The sequence below is a fragment of the Ranitomeya variabilis genome, chromosome 2 (genome assembly GCF_051348905.1).
Source record: "Ranitomeya variabilis isolate aRanVar5 chromosome 2, aRanVar5.hap1, whole genome shotgun sequence".
In the NCBI taxonomy this organism is placed as follows: domain Eukaryota; kingdom Metazoa; phylum Chordata; class Amphibia; order Anura; family Dendrobatidae; genus Ranitomeya; species Ranitomeya variabilis.
The window spans coordinates 38,410,543-38,428,528 of NC_135233.1; the positions used below are offsets into that span (position 1 = coordinate 38,410,543).

Sequence of the window (17,986 nt, forward strand, 5' to 3'; positions counted from 1 at the left end):
TTGAGAATTGTAACACATGCACTTTTAAGCAAAAAAATAAATGGACCGCACCTTTTAAACTATGCTGAACCCAGGAAGATGGCAAGAGTCGCTGAGCACACTGATTGGCTGCAGTAGTCACTCGCGCTAGTCACCGCTGCAACCTGTCCAAAAATTGGGGCAGCGGCAGAGACACATTGTTGATCCTTGGGAGCGTGAGAAATACGGGAGTTTAATATTTTAACCTATGAGAAGCCGATGGGGAGGGAAAAGTTATTCCTGGTAATCCCCTTTCATTTCTGATGGGGAACTCTTAATATCAAATAATTTTTTTCCATTCAGCTTTCATAGTTTTTATGATTTTCCGGTGTTGAGACTTGCAAGAAATGCATCTTCTGGCATTAGTTTTAACCCCGATATTTCAGAAACTTTACATAAGGCCTGAATTACATCCATTTCGTGCAGATCTATAAGAGGGCATCCTCCATAACAGTGCATTTAGCTTTAGGCTGTGTGCGCACGTTGCGTTTTTGCTGCATTTTTTTCAGTGCAGATTTGCCACTGATCCTGAAGGGTTTCCTTTCCAGTCAGCAGCGTGAATGAGAACCCTGAAGTCTCATGACCACGTTGCTTATTTGTGACTTGCAATTCTGCAAGTAGAAAATGCAGCAAAACCGCACGTTTTTCCAGCCAAAACATGGAGAAATGGTGCAGAAATGTCTGCACCAAATACCAAGTGTGCACATACCCATAGAGTCTCACACAAGTCCCATAGGAAAAGTGCTCTGTTGGATGCCGCATTATGGAGCTGTGCTCCCGAGGAGCATTGCTGCAATATCTCTCAAATCTGGAATTTGATGAAGCTCATCTCAGGAATCACAGGTAAGAATAAAATCATTATTAAACACATCCAAAGCTTTACTTAGTCCAGGCTGCAGAATTTAGGAGGAGCTAGAGATGTTTCTGAAAACTCATAAGGGTTCTGTATAAAAAATTGTAAAATACAACAAAAAACATTCTTTCCTGTTGTTTGCCTCAATCCTTACTTATGGCAGGAAAGTCATCAAGACCAGTGATTAGTACATCAGTCTTGATCCAGAGAATTGTGGAGTGATGTGCCCCACATCTTACGGCTGCCACTGCGCCAGCATACTGTGTGATCTAACACCGCTAATCTTCTTCACTCTTACGAATGGAGGAATATTTAATTTTATAGCTTTCTGCTAGTGGCCACCTCTGCCCTCCATACTCAGTGCGTACCAGAACACCCTAGGCAAACTCAAGTAAGGCTATGTTCACACGTTGCATTTTTGCTGCAGTTTATTTTTTAAAGGGAACCTGTCACCCCCAAAATCAAAGGTGAGTGAAGCCCACCGGCATCAGGGGCTTGTCTACAGCATTCTGTAATGCATTCTGTAATGCTGTAGATAAGCCCCTGATGTATCCTGAAAGATGAAAAAAAGAGGTTAGATTATACTCATCCAGGGGCGGTCTCGGACCGATGGGCGTCGCGGTCCGGGGCCTCCCATCTTCAAACAATGACGTCCTCTTCTTGTCTTCACGCTGCGGCTCCGGCGCAGGCGTACTTCTCTGCCCTGCTGAGGGCAGAGCAAAGTACTGCAGTGCGCAGGCGGCGGGAAAGGTCAGAGAGGACGTCATCGTAAGAAGATAGGAGACCCCGGACCGCGACGCCCACCGGATCGGACTGCCCCTGGATGAGTATAATCTAACCTCTTTTTCTCATCTTTCAGGATACATCGCGGGCTTATCTACAGCATTACAGAATGCTGTAGATAAGCCCCTGATACCGGTGGGCTTAGTTCATCTTCGATTTTGGGGGTGACAGGTTCCCTTTAAGTTGAGTTTTATAGTACCACCAGAACCTATGAGATTTCAGAAATCTCATGCACACAGATAGTTTTTTTTTCTTGACTGAATTGGAGAACTGCAGCATGTCAATTCTTTCAGCGTATTTTCACCCATAGAAAGCAACGAGAGAGTGCAAAAATGCAGCAAAAAATGCTGGTATTAGGTTTTGCTGCAAATACCTAAGGCGGTTGCGTTATGTTTTTTGGGGGGGCAGTAAACTTTATCAGCATGCACTAGAGACAATAAAAACGCAGCAAAAACGCAACGTGTGAACATGGCCTGACGAGAACTCACTACTATTCACACAAGACTTCAGTTTTAGACGACCACCTGATCAAGATCTAGAATATCTATGTATTATCTATCTATCTATCTATCTATCTATCTATCTATCTATCTATCTATCTATCATCTATCTATCTATCTATCTATCTATCTATCTATCTATCTATCTATCATCTATCTATCAATTTATTATCTATCTATTATCTATCTATCTATCTATTTATCTATCATCTATCTATCTATCTATATCTATTATCTGTCTATCTATCAATTTATCTATTATCTATCTATCTATCTATCTATCTATCTATCTATCTATCTATCTATCTATCTATTATCTATCAATCATCTATCTGTCTAACTATCTATCTACATCTATTATCTATCTATCTATCTATCTATCTATCTATCTATCTATCTATCTATCTATCTATCTATCTATCTATCTATCTATCTTCTATCATCTATCTATTATCTATCTATCTATCTATCTATCTATCTATCTATCTATCTATCTATCTATTTATTATCTATCTATCATCTATCTATCTTTCATATATCTATCAATCATCTATCTATCTATCTATCTATCTATCTATCTATCTATCTATCTATCTATCTACCTATCATCTATTATCTATCTATCTATTATCTATCTATCTCTCTATCTATTTATGAATCTATCAATTCAATTCAATTCAAATGAGCTTTATTGGCAGGACTAAGTACAAGTTAGCATTGCCAAAGCATATGGTAAAAATACGGGGGTGGGGGAGGGAGGCACATAGAGGTCCAGGATATATCAGACTCCTTTTAGAGGATGGGGATATGTCCAGTGTTGGGGTACAGGAGTCCATGACATATGAGGCTCCTCTTAGTCTGTGGCAGGCAATGACATATTCCGCTATCTATCTACTGTATCTATCTATCTATCTATCTATCTATCTATCTATCTATCTATCTATCTATCTATCTATCTATCTATCTATCTATCTATTTATCTATCATCTATTATCTATCTATTTATTATCTATCTATCTATCTATCTATCTATCTATCTATCTATCTATCTATCTATTATCTATCATCTATCTATCTATCTATCTATCTATCTATCTATCTATCTATCTATCTATCTATCTATTATCTATCATCTATCTATCTATCTATCTATCTATCCATCTATCTATCATCTATTTATCTATCTATCTATCTATCTATCTATCTATCTATCTATCTATCTATCTATCATCTATCTATTATCTATCATCTATCTATCTATCTATCTATCTATCTATCATCTATCTATCTTTTATCTATCTATTGTCTGTCATCTATTTGTGCCACTTACTGTGACATTACTGTAAGTTGATAATCTAGACACTGTACAATATTGATAATTAAATAGGCACAAAAACAGTAATAGGACTTACCAATGTCAGGACTGGGCAGGAGCACCTGTTGTATCTTATTCAGACATCTGGAACACAAATATCACACCTGCTCTATAGGAATAAGTAGTGAAGTGCGGAGCTGTATGTGTCATTTATGTATACATTGTAATAACCCTTAATGACAATGACATTCGCCTCTAATACATCTATAACAAGCCTTCGCTCACATCTGCGCTACTACTTCAGCACTTCTGTTCCTTGAAAGCGACAGAAAAAATGAAATAACGGCAGCGACAGAATCAGGATATGATTTGCCGGCCAAAAGCACCCGGTGGACTGGACCCAATATATTAAGCTCAGTTGGATTTTGTCACTGTCGTGGCTGGTGGGTACGCTGTCATGGCTGGTGGGCACGCTGTCATGGCTGGTGGGCATGCTGTCGTGGCTGGTGGGTACGCTGTCAGGGCTGGTGGGTACACTGTCATGACTGGTGGGCACGCTGTCATGGCTGGTGGGTACGCTGTCATGGCTGGTGGGCACGCTGTCATGGCTGGTGGGCACGCTGTCATGGCTGGTGGGCACGCTGTCATGGCTGGTGGGTACGCTGTCATGGCTGGTGGGTACGCTGTCATGGCTGGTGGGCACGCTGTCATGGCTAGTGGGTACGCTGTCATGGCTGGTGGGCACGCTGTCATGGCTGGTGGGTACGCTGTCGTGGCTGGTGGGCACGCTGTCATGGCTGGTGGGTATGCTGTCATGGCTGGTGGGCATGCTGTCGTGGCTGGTGGGCACATGTTAATTGGCCAATTTGTATGCAAAGAGCCTCATTTTATAAGTATATTATATAAAAAGCCATATTTCAAATATTCAACGTTTGCAGACATCATAGTTCTTATAGAGGCTGCTTCATTCTATTGTTTCTATCTATTTAGTATCTATCTATCCATCTGCCCATGCACATGTAAGTCTCAGTATTCTGTTGAATATCTCGCCCTCACGTGGTTGCTGCAGTTACGATACATTACATTTATGGCACGGAGTTAGTGTGAGCCTCTCCAGCTCTTAGGCCGCGATTCATTAAGGCTGGCATTTTGCACACCAGTACTGATGACCCAAGTGCTGGAGTAAGATTCGGCAAATTCATTAAAATTTGTCTGCCATTTTTAGGAATTTTCAACTGTGGTACGCCACCGGCAGAATTATACAGAGACGGTAATGTTGTACTTTTTGTGCCATACAATTAATGCTTGCCACAACCCATACCACCAGAGCTTTGCCCAGTTTTCAACAAGTTGGCGGAAGTGGTTGTAAGTGTAACTTTTTTTTTTTGCCTAAACAAATTTTGCAACAAACATTATGTGACATTTCAAGAAATGTTAAATCCCGTCCAATTCTGGTGAAATTTGCATAATGAATTGGCCCCTTAGTATTATGTGGATGCGACTAATAATTACATCAAGAGATTCAAGACGGAAGCTGGGGCTTAAAAAGTTACAGCAATGAAAACAGAATGTGCTACTTAATGCGACTGGTTTGGGACGAGAATTTGCATTCGTTACGGTCCTGGGCAGGTGAGTGAGCAGCGATGCTTACTATGGCTGCGGTACAATGATGCGATTTTAATTTAGGGATTCATTTTACCCTCCTGCATTACCCTAATGGCCTATGCACATGCCAATATTGGGCCACACGGTACGCTTCTGATTGCATACGGAGACTTTCGGATATTCTGACTACATACACAGCATTGTGGCAGTGGTTCTAGGATAGAATATCTTTGACATTTGCCGACACAGTTATTAGGGTGTACATAAGAAACTAAACAGCTCAACAACAAAATCAACTCTGCTCATCCTGCATACTGACTAGGAGATGATAAATTCAGATTTGCCTGAATCCTAATTTTTTTTTTTGTGATTTGCTCCTGCCAAATCAAATCCAAAAAACTATCTGGTGTCTGGACACCATTTTGCTAAGTTAAGCTATAAAAATATTATATTCACCTGGACCTCACCTCTCCTGCCACTCAACCCTGCTTCAGTCTTCTTCAGTCCGGTCACCGGTGAGATCTTCATTGGGCCATCTTCAGAGTTTTCCGCCACCTGCATCTTCAGCACTTTTCATTTTTGCCGTTTATTGCTGTGACGTATTGACATTAGTTGACAAATGTCAAGTGACGTCCTGGCCTAGTCAGAGGCGCCAAAGATGCCACGTATTGGAAGACACCAAAGATGATCCACTAAAGACTGTGCCGGTGATTGGACCGAAGAAAACAAGCGGACTGGAGCAGGGTTGTCTTCCGGCACAGGTGAGAACGAGCATCATTTTTTTTAAATTTTACTGTTTTTTTATGCTCTGGTATCTGGAGAGACCTCCGAGCATAAAAATGCACAATTTTTTTTTTGCAATGAAATGAATTCAATGTGAATCGAATTTCCTGGCCAAATTTGAGTGAATTTAGATTTTGTTAGATTTGCTCATCTTCAATACTAAAGAAAATTGCCAAAAAAAATACAAGAAAAATTACTAACTGCTGTGCCACGAGCAGAAAAAGCTCCTAGGCCCGAGAGCAAAATCTGTATCAAATCTGTAATGTCCTCACCAAAAAAACAGACTCCAATTTTAATACTTCAAATGTGACGGAGGATCTTAAGAAGATATCAATATATCAGAAGATATCAATATTCACAAATCGGCAACAGGAAACACAATGGCGGCTGTGCCGGTAGCCATCAATGCTGATTTTTTTAATTTAATTGTGCTCAGTGGCTTTCTAAAATAATTTGCTTTGTGCACGTCAGGACAAAAGATTTCTAAGTAAAGCCGAACAGAGGTTAATCATGCATAGCAGGCAGCTGCACCGGGCCCGCACAGCAGACTCCAGGCTGTACAAGGGAACTTTATACAGAGGTAACCAATCGCTACCTGCGTCCTGAGAACACAAACATGGCATCGTCCTCTTCTGTAATAATTAACCTCCTGAAGACGATGAGAGTCATCTGTGGACTTGACTCACACTTCCTCTATAACAGCGTAGGAATATATTCTCCATTTTCGGGGGGAAAGCTGTTTGACGTCGAGCACACGACTGGTGCCAGCCTACCTACTGAGCACAACTGCTCCGTGGTTCCTTCTGTTAGGGACGTAATATCGAGAGACGCTGGAGAACACAGAGTCACTTCTGTGTGTGATCCAAGCCCCGAAGGCGCTCGTATCCTCAGCGTATTGTCTCTCCATGGGTCTTATTGGCATCATAAGCTGCAAAATCATCCTCTTAATATTGGGAAAATGCATAAAAAGAAGATGAGAAAGTGGAAAAGATTTGCAAAAACTGGCACAAAAATATGTATGGTGTCGCCAGGCAGCCAACACCAGCCCGATGACTGGTTTCATTTTTACTATTACATCTACAAGGATTGATGAAGACGTAGAAATGTATTTATACGTAGACGTCACTTGAAAGCATAAACCCACTGTTAGGGGTCATTTCTAATTATTAAAAAACCCTAAATGATTCCTATCAGGCCTTGTCTGGGTGCTGAATTTAGACTTTGTCTTGTTTCGATGGCAGTCCTAAGGTACATTCACACATGGCAGATTTGCTGCCGAAATTTCGGCCACACCATATGAATCGATTTTGCAAAAAGGCCATGTTCTTGAAGTCGAAAAAAACTTGAACCCTGAATGATTTCCAGTTGCAAAACTTTTTGCAAGATATCTTCCGCTCGTGCCTTTACTTTAATGTCAGGTCTTCTGTGTACCAGATCACAACTGACCTGTTCTCAGGACCAGTGACGATCACAATTACGTGGACCCAACTCGGGGGAAACCCTGTTAATATTTAGAACTTGCTTTTAAATGCAATTGTTAGAATTTCCATCTAGGGTATTCTCTAAACAATATCTGAATCTGTACACTCGACATTTCCTTTACATTTTAATACAATACGTTTACTACTCCCATTGTTAATTTGGCCTTGGTACATACATTTAGGAACTGTTTAGAATGCATTTTCCAAACATTTAAAAGTGTTGTTCACCTTTTTGGAATTTTTTTTTACTTAAATGCATATATTTGAGGTTAAAAATCATTTTGGCAATTGGGTTTCATTAAACATTTTGCCTACTTCGGATTCTACAGGCTTTTTATTTCCCTGCACATATAACTATGATGCAGTCACTGGTGATAAATCAGCAGAGAAAAGAGTTACAAACTCTCCGTCAGGTCATTAGAACAAACTCGCTGACGGATTCTCAGTTAATTCATTTTCTCAGACAGCAATTCACAAGCTATAGAAGGCAAGCGGGAAAACATTGTTAATTAAAGCCAATTGCCAAAATGATTTTTAGCCAAAAATCCATTTAAGTAAAAAATAAAAATGTTCCCAACGGTGGAGAAACTTTTAAGTCGAAAAGTGCATAGTAAAAGGGCACATACCATAAACCTAACACAGACCTTTATGTAGCACATGAACCATATTTATAACAACTGCATTTGTATTATTATTTTGCATTTTTCCCTAATTTCTGGTGTTTCCAGTTTGGGGTGATTTGCTGAAAATTGCTATATAACTAAATCATTTTTTATACCAAAAATCTGACAAACTTACAGACCTGTACCTGTACAGTACCTGTACCAAAGTTTTTCCTTGCAAAGTAGCTAAATGTATCCCGTTACATGTGTTTAGAAGAGTATATATTGGGCTTATGTTGTAATTTCTGAATCATTTTTGGCTCGCCAATAATGCGGTGTCTTTAGTCAATGGCCTCCACATAGAGCGACCAACAATGGACAATTTACTAGAACCATGACAATTAAGGCAGAGATTATCCATATATCATTAAGCTTGTGGTGCAATCAAAGGGTCCAGTCAAGGACATATATGGCCAGAAGAAAGAAACTATACGGTAAGGCCACCATAGTAGACTGTATATATGACGTGTAAACATCGCATGAAATCAGTTCAATATTCACTTCTAATGAATCTTTGAAATCGAACAGAACGAGTCTTAGAAAATAATAATGAAATGTCCCCTCCGCCTTTTACTAGTTGGGTCTTTGCATTTATCACACCCCCCTCCATCACTCTATTCAGTGACACGCAGAAACTACTGGTATGCAAGGTTATGATCAAATAAATGAGAACATGAAATTCCAGACTGATGTAAATCTAACCTTAAATGGTAAAATTCTGCAAAAAAAAAAAGGAAACTCTTTCTACTGGAATATAATATCGTATAACCAATAATGACTGATGGTATTTATCGTTTCTACTATGAATACAGACAGTGAAGACGGAAAAAAGCAACGAGTGATTATGAAATATTTTCGAAAAGTTTAAACAAATATAAGTCATTTACCTTCTGCTCAATTTGGAATTAAATATATACTAAACTTGTCTCTAAGAGCAGTTTATGAGGAGTTCGGCTGCAGACAGAGACAGTATTTGATACTTGTGTACCTCCAATGTAGGTATCTCAATGTGACTTAATCAGAGCCTTAGCGTCAGACATGCTTTGGGGGGGACAGTTACCAATAGCTAGAATTGTTGAGAATCGATTTGTAGAACGCGGGCCATTGGCCACATCAACTACTCACTGTCCGCTGAATGGGAGTCGCGAGAACCGCCTCTTACCTGACAGCATCCGCTCTTCTTTTGACCTGGCGCAACGTCACATGTGCATCACGTAGCAACGATGGATGGCGTACCAGGTCGGCTAATCAAAAGAAAAGTCGAGGATGCCGTCAGGTTCCAGTCGGTTCTCAAGGCTACCGTCCAGTAGCCACAGATTACTGATGTGCCTCATGGACCGGGTTCTGCTAAACGATTCGGACCAACTCTACCAATAAGGCTTGGTGTCTTAACCATGTACTACCCAATAATGAGTACTGTCTTACTTACAGGCAATTCACATCAAACTCCAAATCCTTCAATATTGCCTTATCTCTACCAAACTTCTGTTGAGTGTTAAGTGAACAATAATAGTGAAGGACCATAAAATGAATTATATCCTTTCTAGTATTTCTAATACATATACATATAGTGATTTACACGTACGTTCTCATTTACAATAGAATAGAAAGTATATATGTGTTCTAATAAAATAGGCAAAAATATATCAAAAGGAGGTTGTCCAGGAGTGTTAGAAATCAATAAAGCTGAAGGAAATGTGATAAAATAAAAAACTACTGCTTTATTTATGATACCCTGATGTTCCTCTTTGTTTATTTTGCTGCAGCGATGATGTACTGTACGAACATGTGAGCAATACAGCCAATAATTAGCCTTAGCAGAGATACTTGCATGTATGCCATGTGACCACTAAGACCAGTGATTGGCTGTCACAGTGATCAGAATGTACATGACATCATTGCTGCACGTAGATATGAAAAGACCAACGGGGACCACGGATATGATGGCAGATTTTACCTTTTCTGTCTGCTGCTTGATTTCTAAAATTCTTGGACAACCCCTTTAAATTGTTCAATGACTGTAAGATAAAAGGATTATTAACTTATGAAATTCTTTTAAAAGGATATTGCACTTCCAGAGTAAGGTGAAATGTCAGACATATCTTGCATGTCTCCACACTCCGACTTGATGAAAGACAGCGATAGCCCTTCCGTTGAGCTTGGTGGGTGGGCTGGAGAGCATGGATGATGGTTCATATGGTGGGTTGACATCTTGGTCCTCAAACTGGTGGTCTCCCTAGTCAAGTCTAGGGATTCTGGGGATGATCTGTCTTTTGCTTGAAAGGCTGATGGTGGGGCACCCAATGGGTTTTGAAATGGGTATGCCATGAGTGGAAGAGGGAATGGGTGACGGAAAGAAGGTGAGAAACTGGTAGCTGCTGAGAGAGGAGATTGATGTAGTGAAGGATGATGGGCGCCAGGTGGAGGTCCAGGGGGTGGCTGGTCATTAGAATTTTTTCGTACAACTAAGGGCAGTGCTTCAGTTTGGTCTGTGGAACTAGGCATATGAACACCACCAAATGTGTCCAAGGGATTTGGAATGATGACGTCGCCAAAGCACTGCAGACGTGGGTTGGTGGTGTGGAAGTTATGGTTTTCTCCACTGATTGCAAATCTTGCCTGAGGAATCTGGAGGGGTGGGAAGACCTGAGGAAGTTGACGAATGGGTTTAGCAGAAAAGACCTTTACCACCGTGTCCACTACCTGGGACATGGCGGTATTCAGTTCTTGTTTTAGTGTCTCTGCCAGATGTTTGCCTTCTGGGTGGAAAATGCTATGAAAATGATCTTTGTCTTTAGGTCCTTCTCTTTTCTGTTGATTATCTGGTGCCATGTCATGCTCCCTGATAAGGGCTCTTGCACGGTCAATGAACTGCGCAGGATCTAAGTCAAACATTTCATTATCTGACCTGCCCACAGAATCCCTGGCTCTAGCATCTATCATTTCAGAGTGCATACTGTCTTCGGAAAGGTTGCCATCTTCATTATTCTCAGAATCAGTGCTATCATAGATCTGGTAGAACTTTTCCTGCAGCTGGCGCAGCTGTTTCTGCATGTCCTCCAGCTGCTGTTTCAGCTGTCTACGCTCCTCTCGCTTCTGCTCTTTCCTAGCTGAAACCAGCTGCTGGAAACTCTGCTGTTGCTGCTGCGGCAGTTTTTGCTTGCGCTTGTTCTCTCGATAGCTTTCTCGGGGACTTATGGACCGAGGGGCTCCGTCTCTTTCAATTTCATTGCCCCTCATTGACACATTTGGGGAATGGCTCATACCTCTGATTATATTTTCAACCCGGGCACGCTTTGCTCTCAGGTGTTCATCACACAACCGATCTATTTCAAAATCTCTCATCGCAGGCCTGCCAAAAGGGGAAAGACACTCTTGGGGGCTGTCTCTTGAAGAGTTGCTACACACATCCTCCTGATGTATCTCTGAGCCTGTGCTGGAGAGCCCACTGGCTTGGAAACTGGGCTCCGTGCCACCATTTTTGTTCATGTTATTTTTCAACAGCTGGGAAATGATGGTTGCTCCTGGAAAAGGCATCATTGCATCTTCATAGGAGTTCGCCCTCTTTAGCAGCTTGCGGAGTACATTCGACTTTTCCCCATCTGCATGCTGCACCACTGAATACTCAATATCCTGATCTACACCTTGGGGATTCATGGCACTGAAAAACGATGCTCTTGCTTTAGCAAAAAATGCAGATGCTGTCCCTACAGTCCTTTTCACTCCAATGTCAACTCTTCTTCTCTTGGTCTGCCTGCTTAAGAGGGCTGCGCTGTCATGGTCAGGCATCACTGGACTGTTATTGTGCCATCTTCAAAAGCTTGTCAGCTGGGCACAGCTCGAGAATCCTGGGACCCTGGCCAACAGAACAAAAGGACTGATGAATCATTTTCTTTAAATTTCTCCAAATTTCCTGACCTCAATCCTGAATAAAATGCAAAATGCATAGGCTTTGGGATTTATGGCACATTACAATTATTGCAATTTATTATGCACTCTGCTTGAAATGAAACATTTTTAAATATTTCTGCTTCACTGGTTTAAGATGGATTAAGATTTAAGGAAAAAAAAATACATGAACACAAAATAAAAAATGCTTAGGCAACGGTAATATGATTCATGCACACAAACGCTTAAAAGGATACTGGTTTATCTCCTAAAGAAATGGTTTAGAACAATCCAACCAATTGATTAAATTGAGATATTACAAAAAAAAAAGAAAGATGGAGGAATAGATATAAGCCTTTTAGTAAGATGGAAAAAAGTAGAGAAGCACAAATATCGAGTCTTTGCTGAAGGATTTAGATGGTTTAATTCCGTAAAAAGTATACTAAGCTACTGGGCCGTCAAGATGTTGGCGCAAAAGCAATTTTGTCTTGTGTGAAAACTTTTGTAAAATCGATGCAAATTGTTAAAAGAAATCTAAAAAAAATGTTAAAATTCCCTAAATATTTGAACACTGTCAAAATTGTATTCTCTTTTAGCCTCAAGCGTAATAAGAAACTGGTAAATGAAAATAGTGTTAAAAAAATTTCTGCAAAGATGGGATCGCCTATTCACAGTTACGAATTAGCGTTGGTGTTAAGTGCGTATATTTCCTGTTGTTCATGTAAACCCCTCTTTATAGCCCCCGGGACCTTCTGTACAGGTTTATGGGAAAAGACTATTCCTCTCATTCTTTCCCTAATTGTCCTGCAAATGCTAAGTGACATCATCTTTGTCCATCATTTTGTTGAAGACGGCAGAATTTCTGGAAAATGTCGAAAAATTTATACACAACCCAACTAAATAAAAATAGTGTGAGAAAGGAAGATGCTCTGGCTTCTTCCAAAGAGTCATAGTTTCCCTCGGAATAAAGTTTAAGAAAGATAACATACAACACTGAGCCTGCGACCCAACTAAAGTAACTCGAGACTGACGAACTTGTGACGTTGCCAGCGCAGATATCCTTGGCTGGATGTTCTCTTTCTCTCTCTCTCTTTCCTTGGGAGATAAAATTATGCTTAGTGAAAAAAAATAAATAAAAAATTAGGCATTTTTTTTGTTTCATGGCGCTTTTATCTAATATTAAACTATGCATTTGCTTAACAGAGCACATCTTAGCAATTATAGGGTATATTGCCAAAGGCAGCCTGCAGACTTTTTGGAATTGGTCCCATCTCTTTCGGTTCACCTGTAAAAACATCTATGTGCTCCCTAGGACGGCATCTGTGGTTAGTTTTAAAGGATGACTATTCATGCAAATAAGCATAATTGAAGCATGACAAAACCATCAATATCAAGACAGTAGTCAGAAAGAGACCACAAAATAGGTCTCGAAATTAAGGTAAGGTTTAAGGTGCTGGAAAAAGCCTTTTTTGAGGGGACGGTGGGATCCAATAAATACATACTGTACATGCAACTTAAATCGAGCCGGGTCAATATAAAGTTATAAATCGTAGCCAAAACAGGTTAAAAAAAAACACATTTCCCAAAAAAGGAGATCGGGTCTCACTTTGGAGAAAGGCCTAAAGTAAAATCTGTATAGATTACATACTACATGCATACTATATATATGTATGAATTAACTTAATTATTAGTCTCTCCTAACTTTTTATAAGTGAGTTACTAATGATATTTGTGATTCTATCCCAGAACATTTGACATATTACAACAGCGGTTGATACATGCGAAGTGATGGCTGGTAACCATACATGTGTATATATATATATATATATGTGAGCATATGTGTTTACCTTTGTACCGTATAGCTCATCCAATGCTAACACGCACTATTGGCAGATGACCATGATATTCAATTTGCTTAGACTAATCCAGATTGGCAAAAAAAAGAAAAAGATGAAAGCAATAATTAATAAAAAGTGTTTAAATGGGTGAGATGGTTTAACTGCTTGTTTTGTTCAGGTTTTGCAGCTGCTGGCCAGAGATAATTTTTTTACTATTTTCACCACTTGTCATTTCTCAGTGTCAATTAACAAAAATGTTAATTGTTATTTAAAAAATTAATACATCCCTCCTCACCCTCCCCAAAAAACCCCACAAAACTGTAAAAAGCAACTAACTTGCAAATAATAGTGTTATTTTGTTTTGAATTTAATTTTTTTTATATTTCTTTTTTAAGTTTTTTTTCATTATTTTGAAAATTGAGTTAAGCTTTAAAAATGTGATAAAAAAAAAATAAGCGACAGGTAGTGCGACATTACGATAGGGGATGTCTAATTCATAAGTTTTAAACCCTGGGGTAACGGTAAAGGATTAAGAAAATAATAACAATAGTTTAGAAAAAAAATGTTAAAAAACATTAACTTGGACAGTCTTGATGGCGGCATTTCTAAAGTTGCTGAAAAGGTGTTTTGCGAATGTTGTTATTCTATGCAAATGTTACCATAACACAAGCCGTGGAATGAAAATGGATTTTTTGCAAATGTAGGGGGTTAAAATAATTACAGGGGTTAAAATAATTTATTCTTGCACCTACTGTGGTGCACTCGCCTCCAAAAAGGTCAAATAGCTATAAACCGGATGCGACAAGTAATTTAAATATTATATTTTAGTACACGCCAGATTTCCATAAATGCATACTGGATAGCACAAACAGATAACATATATATATATATATATATATATATATATATATATATATATATATATATATATATATATATACATATCTGTCTCTCTATGTGTAGATATACATATATGTAATTATAAATATATAGGTGTACACATATATCAATAGATATATATATATTTATCCCTTTCTCTTTATATATATATATATATATATATATATATATGTATATTTCTATACATACATACATATAATATACTCATATATATACTGTATATATATTTCTATATACGGTATAAGCAGATGTGTTTACATATTTTTTTCCAGATTATTGAACATTTTTCATCACATAAAGTGGAAGGTGGAAGTTAATTGAGGAAAGTTATGTTTTACATGTAAACTTTTCAAACTGTTACAATATTTTTATATATCAAGTAATCGTGGTCAATAAAAAAAAATAACATTTTTATTCACGCTGCCGATAATCACTAAAATGAGCCGAATTTTTGTGCTAAAGTAAAGGATACGTCGGCTATGGAGAAAGTCAATGGGAGTGGGAAATGATTATTTCATACTTTTGGCTTAGAGTTTATTCTTTGAGTGCTAAACCATCGTCAAATACCTAGAGAATAGGAGAGTGTAACTTTTTTTTATTAAACCTGAGTGGTAAAACAAAGTTTGGCAAAGTTAGTAAGGCCAGAATAGCTGCTGGATCCTATAATAGGTTGGATATTCCCATATGTGCGGGCGCTTCTACGTGTGGGCAGAAGAAGGAAAAATGCAACTTATTTAGGTCACCCAGGGCAGAAGGTTACTTCCCTGAAACTTCTAACATCTAGTGTCAGGTGGAATATAGAGCTGCCATAAAATGAAGTGCATGCCTATTCTGTTTCATGATATTTTACACCTTTATATCTAAAGTTCCTCCATGGATGATTAATAAAAAGCAGAAGTATTAAATGTACAAAAGGACACAGAACTAAAAGGTGGAACTGACACAGATAAGCGGCTTCTATTTCTAAGGATCAAACATAGCGAAGGTTTCAAGGTAAACTTAGAAAACAGCCGAAACCTACGCCTTAGTTTCTATGCAGTTGGGGGCTTGTAGACCTCTCCGCCTACAGAATCTACGCAGGGTGATATTTACGTATATAGAAAGTAGGTACCGTATATCAATTCGTCAAAAAACACCAGGAAAATCATATTACTAAGACTAAAAATAAAATCATAGAAGTATGATACAGTATATTAATCATCTAAGAAAAACTCCGACAAAGAAGTTTAGTAATTTGTGACAAATAAACAATACAAACAGTGCAGTAATAATAATCTACAACACAATAGAAACGAGAAAGAGTAAGTATAAAAAATCCAATAAATATTCAATCAACTGGTTCTGATTATACATAACGAACAAGCAAAATGAATAAAATGGTAAACTTCTACGACAAACTAACTTTGCAGCTCCCAACATAGAACATATGGTTTCGCTTCGGAAACGTGCAACTGATGGAAAATATCATTTTCTTCCTATCAGCCTGACGATTAATAATGCAGCCCCCGGTGCTTAGTATGCAAATAAAGACTGATACACAAAACATCTCACCAGGTCTAATTTGAAAGTCCCTGAAGTCCTTAGTCGTCCTTATCTCGCGACCATAAATTCATAAACCACTCAACAATAATAGTTGCCTGGTAAAGATTCTACTAAACGAAAACTTGCACCTGTCTCTCTTGACACAGCGCACCTGTCTTGTGTTGCCCATGCGCATTTTGTTATGGTTTTACAATAGCTTTCCAGACTGGAGGAGAGGGAGAGGAGGAGGAAGAAGAAGAAGAGGAGGAGGAGGAGGGTTAGGGGGTTAAAAGAAAAAAAATTCAACAAAAACTTTTAAAGCAAATTAATCATCGGCTGATCTTATCCTGACTATGAAAACAACTTTTTTTTTAAAGAGTGTCATAAAATCATATAAGTAGGGAATAATGAAATACAAGAACAGAGGGGGCACACAGACACAAAGGGGGGATGATAAGTGATCTGGGAAAAGCAACGTGCATGCAGGATAAACTTCCAAAAGGAAAACAGTAGTAATGACTGGAGCTTCAGCACTGAGCAGTTCCCTTCTGAAGCAGCAGCATGTGCAGCCTGGGAGTGTAGAGCGTCCTTACTCGCAGCAGTGAGGACCATTGCAGCCTCAACCATATGCTATTCTGCCACAGCATCCCTAGACAATGCTATACACATGCACTTCATTCTTAAGACAAACCCTAAGCTTTTTTCTTCATTTCTAAGAAATTCTAAGAAGTTCCCTAACCCTAACCCTAAGTAATGTGCATCGTAACGGAGGCCACCATGTTCCCGGTGATGGCGATCATCATCAGTAGCACTCGCTAATACACAAATAATAAAGTGGACTAGAAAGCGAAGACTTAAAAACTTGATTATTTTGCTTTTTTTAAAATTTGAACTACTCTTCATCTCACAAACAAAATGTTTACTCTATCCCTTCTGGAGTTTTTTTTTTTTTAGCTTATTTTTAAAAGTGGACGACTCTACAAATGACCCTACGAGTGAAAAATGTCCAACGTGATCTCCGTCAGCTTTAACTTTTGCTTGGAAAACTTGACATGCAAGAAAGCAAAAAAAAAAGGGAAGTATCAATGCAAATAAGAAGCAAACGATTAAAAAAAAGAGTAGACCAAAGAATTGAAATACAAGTCTATAAGTTAAGAAGATGAGGGTCTACGACACCGGAACTTGGAATCTATACCGTAAATCGAACATTGCCTAGAAAGTGTAAAACAAGTCTAAACACAATGCTAGAAGGGAAAAAGAAAAAAAAGGCATGAATTTCACTTACTCCAATCACCAGGACATTTCTGTAAAGTTCCCATTCCGTGAAATTATTCAGATAGTAAAATCCTTAAGCATCTAGTGGTCAGAAGTTATTTTTGGGATAAGCCAGTGGCAGAAGGGTTATATACTTACTCAGTGAAAGCGAGGAAAACTGATCCGGTGTGCTGGTGAAAAGCAAAGGAGCCCGGGCTATCTGCTGATGAATAGTACAATTTGACAAGGGAGGGAGAATGTTTGTGTGTGTCTGAATGACTAAAGGACAGAGTGTATGAGTGCGTATGTGTGTGAGTGAGTGTGTGTGTGTGTGTGTGTGTGTGCGCGCGTGTGTGCGAATCTGACAGAGAACAAACAGGAGGCAGATTGTAGAGAAGCGAGCGCAGAGAGCGAGGACAGATCTTTTGTGCTGCTCTCTCTCCTTTGGCTGGCTGTAATTGTATTAGTTCTGCAGGCGCAGCTCAGCTGAGGCTCCGCGCTACAACAAGATTTACTTTAAGACACAGCTGGAGGAAACAGGAAGACTGAACGTCACATTCTGAGTGACGTAAGGGAGGGGGCGCA

At 39.1% G+C, this 17,986-nt stretch overlaps 1 protein-coding gene across 1 annotated transcript in view; it reads right to left on the minus strand.

Annotated features, from left to right (window-relative positions):
* Positions 1-17,731, minus strand: part of PROX1 (prospero homeobox 1) — a 100,554-nt gene extending 82,823 nt beyond the window's left edge. Inside the window, exons 1-2 of the mRNA XM_077282283.1 lie at positions 17,561-17,731; positions 10,068-11,856 (exon numbers count right to left, since the gene is read on the minus strand). Coding sequence (XP_077138398.1) covers positions 10,068-11,789 — 1,722 coding nt within the window. The 5' untranslated portion in view covers positions 11,790-11,856; positions 17,561-17,731. The remainder of the gene's footprint in view (positions 1-10,067; positions 11,857-17,560) is intronic.
* Positions 17,732-17,986: the final 255 nt, after the last annotated feature.